This window comes from Microtus ochrogaster, chromosome 5 (genome assembly GCF_000317375.1).
Source record: "Microtus ochrogaster isolate Prairie Vole_2 chromosome 5, MicOch1.0, whole genome shotgun sequence".
NCBI lineage: Eukaryota > Metazoa > Chordata > Mammalia > Rodentia > Cricetidae > Microtus > Microtus ochrogaster.
In genome coordinates this window covers 52,799,270-52,813,557 of record NC_022012.1, presented here as the reverse complement: position 1 = coordinate 52,813,557, position 14,288 = coordinate 52,799,270, and the positions used below count along the sequence as shown (strand labels likewise).

Sequence of the window (14,288 nt, the reverse complement as noted above, 5' to 3'; positions counted from 1 at the left end):
GGGGGAAGGGTGGGAGGAGGGGGAGGGAAATGGGAGGCTGGGAGGAGGTGGAAACTTGTTTTTTTTTTCCTTTTCTCAATAAAAAAAAAATAAAATCATAAAAATCACTAGGATTTTAAAATTAAACCATTTACCATTTAATGAACTAAAACAAATTAGACAAGTATTAAAAATGTCAGAAACAGGTTGGAGGGATGGCCCAGTGGTTAAGAACACTGCTGTTCTCAGAGAGGACCTGGGTTTAATTCCCAGCACCCACAGAGTCACTCGCAGCTGCCTGTAGCTCCAGTTCCACGGAAGTCAGTGCCCTCTTCTGGCTTTTCATGGGTATCAGGGAGCACATGGTGCCCTGAAATATATGCAGGAGAACATTGATACACACCTTTTTGTTGTTTTTAGAGACAGAGTTTCTCTGTGTAACAGTCCTAGTTGTCCTAGAACTCACTTTGTAGAACAGGCTGGCCTTGAACTCACAGAGATCTGCTTGTCTCTAACTCCCTAGTGCTGGGGATTAAAAGCGTATGCCACCATGCCTGGCTACATCATTTATTTATTTATTTTTACATTTTGGGAACTATATTTCCAAGGAATGTCTTATATTTGGTTAAACACCAGTAAACCACAAGGGCTCTAAAATATGACTATCTTATGATTTGTGATTGAGGAACAGTTTAAGAGGCTACCATTTTTATACTATGTAGACAAGCTACTCAGTAAATGCTGGAAACTTCTAAAGTACTTGGAGCCAGCGGGAAATGCACCAGCTCCTTACTATCTAGGTGCTAATCCAAACTGTTTCCTGTTCTTGCTGAGTACCAACTCGGCTGCGTTTCTCTGACATTTACTAGTTCCTGCCGTTAGAATGTGAGCACTAGCATGGACGGGCTCCAGGTGCCAGGAAACTGACGGCAGAGGCTAGAGAGGGGCATTGTAGTGCACAACATTTGCTAATCTGCCACTTCCAACTTCATTTGCGGCAGACCTGGAGCAGTAAGATTAAAAAGTGGCGGGAGAGGACATAATGACACTAAGTGCTGGCTATTACTGGCTGCTTTCAGCAAGGTATTACAAGAAACCGGATGAACTCAGGACGGAATGGCTCTTCTAGAGAACTGACAAGGAATACTTAGAAACTTAGGACTTATTGGGTTTACCCTCTGCATACAGACATCAGCAATAGGGTTCACTCTGGAAAGATGGTACGAGAAAGAGAATTTCATTACATTTCTCAGCTGAAAGAATGCTGGATGTTTCTCACAAGGCCATAGATCCTATGTGTTCTTCACATAGGGTTACTGCTCCCAGATGGTCAAGAACTAAGCATCTCAAGTAGATTTAAAATTTAACATAGCAAAGAACTTTGAATCTAGTTTCTGGCACATAGAGCTGACTGGAGCCAAACAAACCAGAAAGCCACTGAAGGCTAACAATCAAGTTCAAAAGCAAAGGAAAGCAAAGCAGAACCACTCCCCAGAGCCAGAAAACGGGAGTCTGAGAACTACCTGCAGGTAGTAGAAAAAGTGTGTAACCCAGCACGGCATGTCCTTCTCCTAAAACCTACTGTAGCTTGGCCAATGTCGATAACCTGAGATAAATCATCCAAGGAACAGGAACAGCGGCTCTCCAGAGAAATATTTATATGTGGTTCTGGAAAAGTGGAAAGGCCTAATCTCGGCAATCCCGTTATTTAAAGTTTTTACAAGGTCCTTCCAGTCTTTTCGAAGTGGCAACTCTGACTGATCTATTTCCCATAGACTTCCCATTTCTGAATGGAGCCAGTTCCATTACTTGATGTTGGCTGGGGGGGAAGGAAACACATTGTCTGTTTTTTAATTCATTTACTGGTAAAGAATCACACCCAAACTGGAGAGGGCTGTGCTTCACTTGGATATCAGGGCCTTCCTGATGGTAAGAGCTCTGAGTAGGACACGGTAATGAAAAATGATGGTCACTGGCCATCTGGGTATTATGAGGGTACTAACTAGACACTACCAAACTAGTACATTTTTCTTTCTAGGTGCACAAGTAAATCATATTTCCCACCTTCCTCCAATTGGTTTCCTCAAAGTTTTGGTTCTGACAGACAGAATGTGACATGCCACTCTTTACTTTCCGGATAACACTACAGTCAAAGCTACAGCTGGGGACCGAAGCACTGGGCACTGAATGCCCACACGGAGCAGAGCCCAACCAGTCTCACTGCCCATGCGTGTATAAGAAATAACTGTGTGATGTTCTACTACTAGGCCTCCAAGAATTATGTGTTACAGCAGTTAAGTTACTTACCTTACACTTCACTGGAGATTTTAAAAGAGGTAATGGTGGCATTATGACATTTCTGAAATTATTGTTCCTTGGATCATATAAGTATTCACGTTTTTTTGCTGTGTTTATTCTATTATTTTTTCTTGTGGTATGTATATTTGACATAAAATTTATCATTTTAACCATTTTAAGTGTACATTTCAGAGGCAAAATCTGTTCATATATTTGACAAACTTTACCAAATTTATTCCCATACTCCTTTGATTTTGTGAAGTTGAAATTCTACAAGCATCAAAGACCATACCCTCCACCTAACCGTGAGACGATGGTCAGCTGCTGACTAAGTCAGAACCTATGGTTCATATAAAAATAGAATAAATTTTCCACTGATAGTGGATTGGCGACCCATGTGCCACTGAAAGAGGAGGAATCACATTTTCAGTGAAAACATTAGGACTAGTTAATGGCACCAACTTTCTTTTTCTTTTAGTACTGGGAAAATTTTAATGGATGGAGGATAAATACAAAAAGAGATCAGGGGCTCACAGGTAGACACAAACAAGCCTGCATTTTTGATTAATCATTTATGAGGAATGGTTCCACAGAACAGATGGTTGTAAGTTCCCTGTGACAAAACAAGAAGGGTCAACAGTAAACACCACTCAGCTAAGCAGCTGTTCTGCACAGGGCATTGCTGAAACCTCATACCTGAGCAAGTCAAAGCCACTGACCCCAAAGGAGTCTATCCTGATGGGTCTCATCAGCTCCTCTACTGTGGGCAGATCTAAAAAGGAGAAAAGTTAAATTGCCTAAATTGTTTAAATTATATACTAAGTAACATAAAAATAATTTTTCTCTATTTCATATAGTTAACAAAATGGCATGTGCAATAAATGAAATTTACATCACAAAATTGCACCAGGAACCCTCTCTTGGACCTTATAAAATCTCCATTATCTACACCTAGATCTAATATACACACTTGCTATGTAATTTTTTTAATCTTAAAATACTATTTCTATTAATGCACATACGTATATATGTCGAGCTTGTTGCTTAATTTGGCTAAGGCTCATTGAAAGGTGAGCTGTATTCTGTGTTTAGCTCTAACTTTGGAGTTAATCCAGGTGGGGTTTCCTTTGATCATGCCCTTTGTAATGGTCTGTCCTGTCCCTTTAAGAGACAGGCCCTGCCCACTCTCTCTCCAATCTACTGAGGCAAACAGATCTTCCTTCTGCTTCCAGCCTGAGTTCTGAGTTCCTTCCTTTCTGTCTCTCTCCCAAAGAGGCAGCTTCTGCATCCTTCCCTTCTCTCTACTTCTTCCCTTCTTCCCTTTCCCTTTCCTCTCCATAACCCACTAAATAAATGCCCACTTTCTCTTCATGGCGCACTTCTTGCTCGCTGCACGGCTCCCTGCCTGGGACCTGTATCACCATCCAGGGTCCTGTGGTGTCTTACCATAACACCCTTTACATTCAAAAACTAAGAAGTCATCACCACAGTAAATTGTATGTAGAATATACTCCAACGGACACTGTCTAAAGAGGGTAAATAGTAGAGACAATCTGTCCGTCCGTCCATCCATCCATCCGTCTATCCATCATCTTTCTACCAAAGCTGTCACCTTTACCAGATTCTGTGGTGGAGATATTCTTTGAAGACTCTTCATTTTCTTGAAGATAATCTCTTACTGAGCTCTTGACATTTTCCATAGTGCTAGCCTCGATTCTTGCTTCTCCTGTGTCTCCCAGAGAATGAGCTATATGACAGTAAGCCTGATGCAGGGCTTCAGTGTCACCACTGCTCTGTCCGTAAGACACACCTGTTGAAATAAATGCAATTCCCAGGCATCACAGGAGACAGATGAAACACTGAAGTAATTCCTTAGTCTCTTAGGAATGGTGAACAAGGATGCAGGTCAACAGCAATATTAGAAAAGCAGAGTCGAGGAGAAACCTGGGTAGGCTATGGGTATGAATTCATAGCAAGTAAAGACAATCTTTTTAACTCTGACGTTACCAGTCCCTGCTGTCTCACTGTCCTGAACCAGCCTCTCTGTGCCAGGTAAAACTGTTCCCATACCTCCTAGATGGACACATTCCCCCGGTAATTCTCACCCCGCTGTGTGGTAATCTCAATCTGCAATGGTTCCTACTACAAGCATGCTCCTCAAACCATACAAACTACTGATGGCTCTGTCATTTGGTTGAAGCTGCTATGACTCAAAGCCCTTTCCTGATGGCAATGCCCAGTCCCGTGTCCGTTCTGAGCTTGTAAGACATCAGACATCATCCTCGACCTGGCCACGGTTTCTTTTACACCCTTTCTTCTACCTACCACTCCAGTCAGTGCTTTCCATTTTTTATTATCAATGGCCCATCAAGTGGTCTATCTCTAGTCCTTTTAAAATCCTCTGAATACTTTTGAAAAATCCAATTAATTCTTCCCTTTCTCCTCCTCTCCATCATTATTTATGTGTATATAGTGTGCACATACAAATACAAACTACACAGTGGAGGTTAAAGGACAACACTGGAGTGGTTCTCTCTCTTTACTTATGTTGCTTCTAGAGACTGGGTCACCAGACTTGCATGGCAAGTACCTTTACCCACTGAGCAATCTCTCTGGACGGTTCCCTTTGTTTTTGGAGAAAGGAGCTCATGTAGCCCAGGCCATACCTTTACTGGCTGAACCACCCTGCCAGCTACAAGACTGGGTCTTATTATATAGCTCAGGTTGATACTAAATTTGCCATCCTTCTGCTTCAGCTTACTGAATGCTAGGATTATAAGGATGCACCACAACACCTGGAAATTTTTTATTTTCTATTTGAAGAGGAAAACTATATGAAACAAATCTAGACAGTAACGACCCTTGGAAGATGTTGGCCAAAAATAAGAGTTATGACAAGATAATGTAGTTTGAGTCTTCTTGATTTTTGATCTACATGCTGATTACATGGGAGCATTCAGTGTTTAAAAATTCATCAAGCCAGGGACCAATGAGATGGCTCAGCAGGTGAAGGCGATGCTAGACAAGCCTTAATATATGAGTTTGACCCTCAGAAGCTACGGCAGAAGAAAGCTGACTCCTGAAAGTTGAACTATGACATGTGTACCATGCCATGTACACACTATACACACATGCACACAATACAAATAAACAAATAGATAAAAGTGCACTATATACCAAGACACATGAGCTTTTCTGTAACAAGAAAATAAATATGCTCAGGCTACAGAAGAGGCTCGCCTCCAGCGTCCTGCGCTGTGGTAAAAAGAAGGTCTGGTTGGACCCCAACGAGACCAATGAAATCGCCATTGCCAACTCCCGTCAGCAGACACGGAAGCTGATCAAAGATGGGCTGATCATCTGGAAGCCTGTGACTGTGCATTCCCGGGCTCGATGCCGGAAAAACACTTTGGCTCGACGTAAGGGCAGGCATATGGGCATAGGAGAGCGGAAGGGTACTGCCAATGCCCGAATGCCCGAGAAGGTGACCTGGTTGAGAAGAATGCGGATCCTGCCCCGCCTCCTCGGGAGATACCGTGAATCCAAGAAGATTGACCGCCATATGTATCACAGCCTTTACCTGAAGGTCAAAGGGAATGTCTTCAAAAACAAGCGGATTCTCAAGGAGCACATCCACAAGCTGAAGGCAGACAAGGCCCGCAAGAAGCTCCTGGCTGACCAGGCTGAGGCTCGTAGGTCTAAGACCAAGGAAGCAAGAAAGCGCGGGGAGGAGCGCCTCCAGGCCAAGAAGGAGGAGATCATCAAGACTCTGTCCAAGGAGGAAGAGACCAAGAAATAATAGAGCTTCCCTCGAGTCTGTGCATAGTGGGCTGCCTGTGGCCTCAGGTGGATCAGTCATTAAAATAAAACAAGCCTTCAAAAAAAAAAAAAAGAAAATAAATAGTAAGGCCGGTGGTGGTGGCGCACGCCTTCAGTCCCAGCATTTGGGAGGCAGAGGCAGGCGGATCTTAGTGAGTTTGAAGCCAGTGTGGTCTACATGAGTTAGTTCCAGGACAGGCTCCAAAGCCACAGAGAAACCCTGTCTCAATAAAAGGAAATTAGTATAAAATTAGTATAAGTAACATACAAGATGTTTAGAGTTGGTTTGTGATTTCTACTGTTTTTTATCCAAGGGTCTCAGTTTACTAGACTAATCTAAATAAGTCCTCTGAACCCCCAAAGTAAGATGGTTAAAAAGTTCCCATTTGCAACTAATAATGTGGGAAATCAAGAATATATTATATTCTATAGCAAAACAAAATATGCTGCCTGGCACAATCCTAATTTCATGGAAGATCCAAATGACAATGATGGTTCTACTGCTTTACAGTTTGATAGGGCGATATCATAAAACTGTTACGAGCTTTAGGAAAAATAGTTCAGAATCTAAGGGTGTGACATAGCCTGTGCCCAAGGAGGGAACAATGTAAAGCACAGCCGGGACCCATGTCCATTTCTCCTACTCATGGCGAATTGAACAGAAAACCATGGATGGGGGCTGGAGAGATGGCTCAGTGGTTAAGAGCATTGCCTGCTCTTCCAAAGGTCCTGAGTTCAATTCCCAGCAACCACATGGTGGTTCACAACCATCTGTAAAGAGGTCTGGTGCCCTCTTCTGGCCTTCAGGCATACACACAGACAGAATATTGTATACATAATAAATAAATAAATAAATAAATAAATAAATAAATAAATAAATAAATAAATAAATATTAAAAAAAAAAAAGAAAACCATGGATGGTACAACAACTACTTAGCCCTCACCTACAGCTTCCCCTTTTATTGACAGCATAGTCAATCTATGAGATTGAACGTCCTCAATGTCCAGATGGTTATTACATGAAATTTTCTAGAAAAGAAGCCAGTTACTCACAGAGCATCCTATAGTTAGTCAAGTTTTCACATGCGTTACCTGTTCCCGCTAGTTCACCAGCACTCATTTCTGGGACGGCCTTTGCTTTAGGGGTTGCTTTATTTTGATAAGCAAGGTCAACATCCTCAACAGAGTCTAAAGAATCAAGCAGCACAACTGCAGGAACATAAACAAAAAACAAGGAGTGTAGGAAGCTCTGTGTGTTTCTTGGTCCAATAAAATTAGGCACATGCAATGCTTAAAAACAAATATTTACATATAAATGTTGTTAGTGTATAATCATGTGTGTTTCCACATGCATGATTTTAATGGTATATACAAAGATAATAGGCTAACATCAAAACAAACATAAGTGATTCCATATATCTAGACATTTATTTGGAAGGTGAAAGGCTTGAGAAAAACAGAAAAGGAAATATTTCAAACATAGTAGGGTCAAGAAAGGAATAAAGGACAAATGACTAAGAAAGGTTAAGAATTTTAATTCTTTGAGAAAGATTCAAAATAAAAACATTTTATTCAAAATTATTTAGATGAGATTTTTGAACAGTTTACTTGTCAATTAATAATATTTACCATTAGCCAGCATGCCAGTTTTCTCTTCTTCCTAAATTAAAAGAAAATTACATGTTTTGAAAGCAAGATTATATGGAATGACCACAGTTCTGAGAAGCAGGAGCTATGAGAGGACCAGAAACATTTTCTAGGTGTCTTCATCAACACTTGTCTGAGCCAAAGCTGTACAGGAATTTCTACCTGTTCCTTCTAAACCTGGGCAATTGCTAAACCTGTTTTAGGCCTTAAGAAGATTTGCCTAAAGTACCTAGAGGTCACCTGCTCAAAAATTATGTCTCAAAAATAATGCCTTTTTTTAAATATCAAAGTAACAGGGCTATGTCACACAGGAGCCTACAAGTATAACATCAATCAATTGTTCAAAACTTAATTACCAAATATACATCCAATTCCCCATTTTCTCTACAGTCTAAAGGACATACCTTCAGACAGGCATGCTACCAAATGGCAGGAGAGATGCAGTTCTTCATTACTAAGGTTTTTTATGTAGCATCGCCTTTGATTCCCTTCTTGGGCAGGCAGTGTAGGGTCTTCTAGAATTAACACTTTAGCTTTTTATCATTTTCATCTTTACTCAGCTCTCTGGGAGGGTTCCTATTATTATGCAGATTATACCTTCTTGATAAATGGTAATATCCTGCTCTTTATTAATTTTCATTAAATATTGGGAGTGCCAAATTTCTAAATACCATGAATTTCTAAAAATAGCATGAGGTCACATTAATTTTTCTGTTAATTTAAAAATCATCTTGCTTCTTGAAAACTGATATATGTATATACACTTGAGGAGATGTATTATATAAATTAAAAAACCAAAGCATTTATGTATAACTTCAATGTGTTTCTATTTAGATAATCTATGGCTTTATATAAGCTTAAAACATCTTGTCCTAACAGTGCCTCAAAAAACTGCCCAGATGAAGACCAAAATAATAAATAGTAAAGATCCCATTAACTACTATTATATAGCTACAATGACAAATTATTGCACATACGTAGTATTTAATGGCAGCCTTACACACACCTTGGTAAGAACTGAGGGAATGACAGTACTAGAGCAGCAGCCTGTATGTGAACAACAGAGAAGTGTGATTTTTTTTTTTTTATCTTAAGTACAGGAGCTCCAGATACTGACACTGCCAATCTTACCAATCCTGAGAAGAGCTATTTGCAGCTTCCACAAGGTCAGGTCTTACAATGATGTTAGTTCATAGATCAACTGAAAAATAGCATCAATATTTAATTGTGTTCAATTGCTAAAGCTTACCTTAAAGCAATTATGCAGCAAAGATCATCCTATAAAAGAGCATCAACTATTATGATTGTTTAATGTATACTGATACCCTGAGACTTTAAGTTAGCAATGAGCGAGGCCACAAGGAACTCTGCACCTCAAGTCTTTCCATGGTGAGTTTGCCAAGCTGATAAAAGCAGTCACAAAACTGTTAAAGGACAACTGATATATACCTGTGTGGGAACATCTGCGTTTCCTGACTCAGAGGTCTCTTTGGGATGGGTCTCTTCATCTTTAGTAATCAAAGGTACATCAACATCCTCTGCATCTTCAAAATCATCACTGTATGTTTCTGAAGGAGATTATTGTTAAAAAGATCATACTGTCAAAGTTAAATTTCAAAAAAGTACTACTGGCTTACAAAGAAAATATCTCCAAATATAATCCTCTGGGGTAATAGCATGAAGGTACCTTCCAGGATCTCCCTCCTTTTCTTCCTTCTTTCTTTTTCTGCCTTCCTTCCCTCCATCCCCTCCCTCCCTCTCCTTTTCTCCCTCCCCCCCTTTCTCTTTTTTCTTTCTTTCTAACAAATAAGTTCAAACTAAAATAAACACAATCTTAGGTTTATTTTATTTTCTGGTACTTTGACATATCCTTAAATAAATACTGGCCCTATATGGCTTTTGCTGTTCTTCAGTCCTGAATAATTCTTGGTGTAAAGCTCTTAGACTATGTCTTAGCGCCTTTGCAGTGGGAGAATAAAGGGATCTCCAAGTTAACTGATCTCATCAGTCTACTCATGGGGCAGGTTGGGGCAGGAGTTATACAGCCAACATCTCTTTCATCAATTTTTAAGTTGTTTATTATTTTTAAATCAAAAGGCTGACTGAGATCAGTGGGGTAAAGGAAAGGAACCCTTTTTCAGAATGCAGAGAGTTCCAGTGTGGAGACAGTATGGAGATGTATGTGAAAGTAGTGCTTGAGAATGTGACCTGGAACCAGAAGGCTAGACTCAACTCTTCACCCCACTACTCCAGCTTCAGAATGACAGACCATTACAAAACCCCTGGCCTTACTTTCCTCACCTGTAGAGATGGCAACTGCACTTATCTCAAGGAACACTGAGATCTGAGAGCTAAGCGGCATCTAAGGAGTTATTTCATATATAACATGCACAAATATGATGTGTAATAGTACTGATTGGCAGTATTAGAGCTATTTTTGCTTAATCTACATTGAAAGCTAATGAAGACATATCACTTTTTATCTTTTTCTCTTTGCAGTGGGAAATGAACTTGGACATGCTAAGCAAGTAGTCAGCTCCACTTTCTAAATGGGAAAATTGCTAATGCACATTATTCCAAACTATATTTTAATGTCTTCATTTAGTAACTGAACAAATTATAGGAAAATATTCCCATATAACATATGAATGGCAAGCCTCCTTCCTAGGAATCTGTCATGAACAGAGTTGGTGGGAAATAAGTCACTAGCAAGTGACACAGAAATGAAAGGAAAAAGTAGAAGGAAGGAAAACATGTCAGAGCTTTCAGAATCATCAGCGTGAATTAAGCTGACACAAACATGAGGGAGCAAACCAAACAGGTGGTCATTTTGAGAAACACCTGGGTTGGTGCCCAGTCCTCCAGCCACAGAGACACTGAGTGATGCCTGTAGCATATTACACATTCAAAATATTCTCTATGCTTAACTTCAAAATTATGACTTTCAAAACAAGAACATGTTCTTAAAACTCAGAAAGTAAACTACAGGCAATTAAAGTCTAAATGCTCCTTTTTGGAGCTATTTCCATCCTTTATTGGCAAATTTACCGGTAAGCTCTGAGTATAATGCAATCTGAAAATCCTCCTTTCATGCCAGGACTGAAGAAACTGGATTTAAATTCCATTGTGAACAATTAGACAAAACTGGCAGTGAGCTGTCAGAGGAGCTGCAGTCAGCAATGGAATTTATGGTGTACATCTCACTGGTTAGCACAGCTACTCTGCTACAATGAGCACACCCCCGAGAGTTTGTCTCCAGAATGTCCCCTGCTTCTGCTGTGTCGTCTTCTGCTTGCTGCTACCACATTCTTACTGCATTTAGCATGGTGGGACTGTTATGTGAAAGAATTCCACTGTATCTAGTACAGTGTGATTGTTTTATGGGAAAATTCCCACTCTTCACTGGGCAATTTACATGCAAATCATAATGAAGATGATTTTTTATAGAGCAACAGCACTTAGAGATGTGAGATTTGCTAAGGATGAAAAATAACAACAAGTTCCATGCATTACAGACCTGTGAATTCTGCCTGTGGAAAAAAACAGGCTGGGACCGAAAAAAGGCAATTATGTCCTGCATCCAAGGTTAGTTCTGAGTTCTTTGGTCATGTAGCTTACAGAATTATTCACGGGTTTCAGTGTATACCTTGTAAAACCAAAGTTGTGAAAAGGAATTAAATGACCCTATTGTTTGTAAGGAAAAGCAGATGGTTAGCTAGACCATCTACTTACTGGAGTAAGGTTTTAGAGCGGAACTAGGACATGAATCTGCTACCCTGAAACTGCAAACAAAGGTAGGAAAGAACTGGCTGAAATACACTTGGCTTGAATAAAGTTTTGTTAATCAACAATAATAAAAAAAAAATCATTGTTTTGGAGTGAAGCTGTTATAGTGGAAAAACTAATACAAAGAAAAATGTTTAATTACATGAGCTTCTAAGAAAAACATGTAACTTGTGAGCATAATGTGATTTCTTCCTATGTAAAGATTTTGTTTTTGGAAAATATGTAACTTGTGTTTGTAAGGTGATTTCCTTCTTGCATAGAGATTTTTTTTTTGTCTGAGATAGTATAAAAGGATTAAGAGAAAAATAAATGAGAAAAGAATTAAGTTTTGCCTCCTCAGATAAGTCTCCTGTGTGTTTGTAACAGCTGCTGACCCCACATCTCCTTTCCAGTTTCTCTGACCTGCTGGACGCTGGCACAAAATATAAGAAGTAATTGTTTTTAGTTCAGATAATTGGCAGGGAAAAATGTAATTCTGAAGAAATATAAACAAACGAGACATGAGATCCACAATCACTGAAGGTGAATACATTTTTGGAGTATAAGGGAAGCTGAGGCAATTTAAATGAACTGAGAAAATGAAGAGTTCTGAGAGGCCAAGCCATGCAGCAGCTGTGGGGCAGTAATGAGGTGGGCACATTCAGCAGGCGTCCCAGGGGAAATCTGCATGGGTCCCTAAGGATGAGGGTCCTTCTGAGTTGTCACAAAATGCTAAACCCTTAATATAAAGGCTGTGCCAGGAACTGGAAAACTATAGCTTGGACAGTTCCTTCAGGAGACTTTTCAACCCCAACCTATGAGTAGCAGGCCCTCACTGAGTACTGGGGATTATTAGAAGAACCCTCAAGAAGAAATGCCATAGGTCAGCAGACAAATGATGTCCAGAGTGGCTGTTCTAGACACCACTAAGTGAGACAAGAAGTGCCTAAATGGACCAAGTTGCAAGACTGTCTACCAGAACAGGCTGAACACCTTTTTAAAGAAAATGAAATCCAGCCGGGCGGTGGTGGCGCACGCCTTTAATCCCAGCACTCGGGAGGCAGAGGCAGGTGGATCTCTGTGAGTTCGAGACCAACCTGGTCTAGAAAAAACCAAAAAAAAAAAAAAAAAAAAAGAAAATGAAATCCAGATATCATAAAATCTACAACATCCAACAAAAGAAAGCAAAGACTAGTAAATGGAAAAAAAGCAAGCATATTCAACAAATGGATATAACATGTAGAAGAATGAAAATAGACCCATATCTATCACCATGCACAAAACTCAAGTCCAAATGGATCAAAGCCAACCACAATGAACCTCATAGAAGAGAAAGTGGGAAGTATACTTGAACGCATTGGCACAGGAGATCACTTCCTAAATATAACCCCAGTAGCACAGACACTGAGAGAAACGATTAGTAAATGGGACCTCCTGAAACTGAGAAGCTTCTGTAAAGCAAAGGACATGGTCAACAAGACAAAATGACAGCCTATGAATGGGAAAAGGTCTTCACTAGCCCTACATCAGACAGAGAGCCGATCTCCAAAATATACAAAGAACTCAAGAAACTGGTCATCAAAAAACAAATAACCCAATTAAAAATGGGGCACAAACCTAAACAGAGAACGCTCAACAGAGGAATCTAAAATGGCTGAAAGACACTTAAGGAAATGCTCAACATCCTTAGCCATCAGAGAAATGAAAATCAAAGCATGTTTGAGATTACATTTTACACCTGTAAGAATGGCCAAAACACTGATGACAACTTATGCTGGAGAGGTTGTGGGGAAAAGAGAACACTTCTGCATTGCTGGTGGGAATACAAGCTGGTACAAACCCTTTGAATGTCAGTGTGGTGATTTCTCAGAAAATTAGGAAACAACCTTCCTCAAGACCCAGTAATACCACTTTTGGGTATATACCCAAAGGATGTTCAATCGTGCCACAAGGACATGTGCTCAACTATGTTCACAGCAGCATTGTTTGTCATAGCCAGAACCTGGAAACAACCTAAATGCACCTCGATCGAAGACTGGATAAGGAAAATGTGTTACATTTACACAATGGAATACTACACAGGAGAAAAAAATAACATCTTGAATTTTGCAGGAAAATGTATGGAGCTAGAAAACATTATTTTGCGTGAGGTAACCCAGACACAGAAAGACAATTATCACATGTCCTCAATGATAGGTGGTTTTAAAAAAAAAAAAAAAAAAAAAAAAAAAAAAGCCTACAAACCACGATCCCAGAGAACTCTGACAACAATGAGGACTCTAAGAGAGACTTACATAGAACTAATCTACATGGGAAGTAGAAAAAGACAAGATCTGAGTAAATTGGGCGCATGGAGACCTTGGGGAAGGGTTGAAGGGGGTGGGGAGAGGCAGGGAGGGGAGCAGAGAAAAATGTAGAGTTCAATAAAAAATCAATAAAAAAATTCTCAATCCTCCTGACTTAGGTTCCCAAGCCTTGATATCAGCCACCATATCTAGTATAAAATATTCCTTAATAATGAAGAGAAATCATATTCAAACAAGGAAAGCTAGGAGACTCTGTTCTTAACAACATTAAACTTGATGGTTTAAACAGGGTTCTTCATGCTGAAGAAAAGAGTATGTGCAGAAACGGAAATCCATACACAGGAGCAGAATACAGACAGACCTGACAGTAAGCAGTGGAACAACACAATCTTTGCAAGGACACACCTCACAGTCCTTAAAACAACACAATCTTTGCAAGGACACACCTCACATTCCTTAAAACAACACAATCT

At 39.9% G+C, this 14,288-nt stretch overlaps 1 protein-coding gene and 1 pseudogene across 1 annotated transcript in view; one reads left to right on the top strand and one right to left on the bottom strand.

Annotated features, from left to right (window-relative positions):
• The window catches only part of Cep162 (centrosomal protein 162), an 83,121-nt gene that overhangs the window by 56,606 nt on the left and 12,227 nt on the right, over window positions 1–14,288 (bottom strand). The window contains exons 7-11 of the mRNA XM_013346420.2: window positions 9,194–9,312; window positions 7,727–7,757; window positions 7,190–7,306; window positions 3,896–4,087; window positions 2,974–3,049 (exon numbers count right to left, since the gene is read on the bottom strand). Coding sequence (XP_013201874.1) covers window positions 2,974–3,049; window positions 3,896–4,087; window positions 7,190–7,306; window positions 7,727–7,757; window positions 9,194–9,312 — 535 coding nt within the window. The remainder of the gene's footprint in view (window positions 1–2,973; window positions 3,050–3,895; window positions 4,088–7,189; window positions 7,307–7,726; window positions 7,758–9,193; window positions 9,313–14,288) is intronic.
• On the top strand, window positions 5,188–6,137 carry LOC101979071 (annotated as a pseudogene).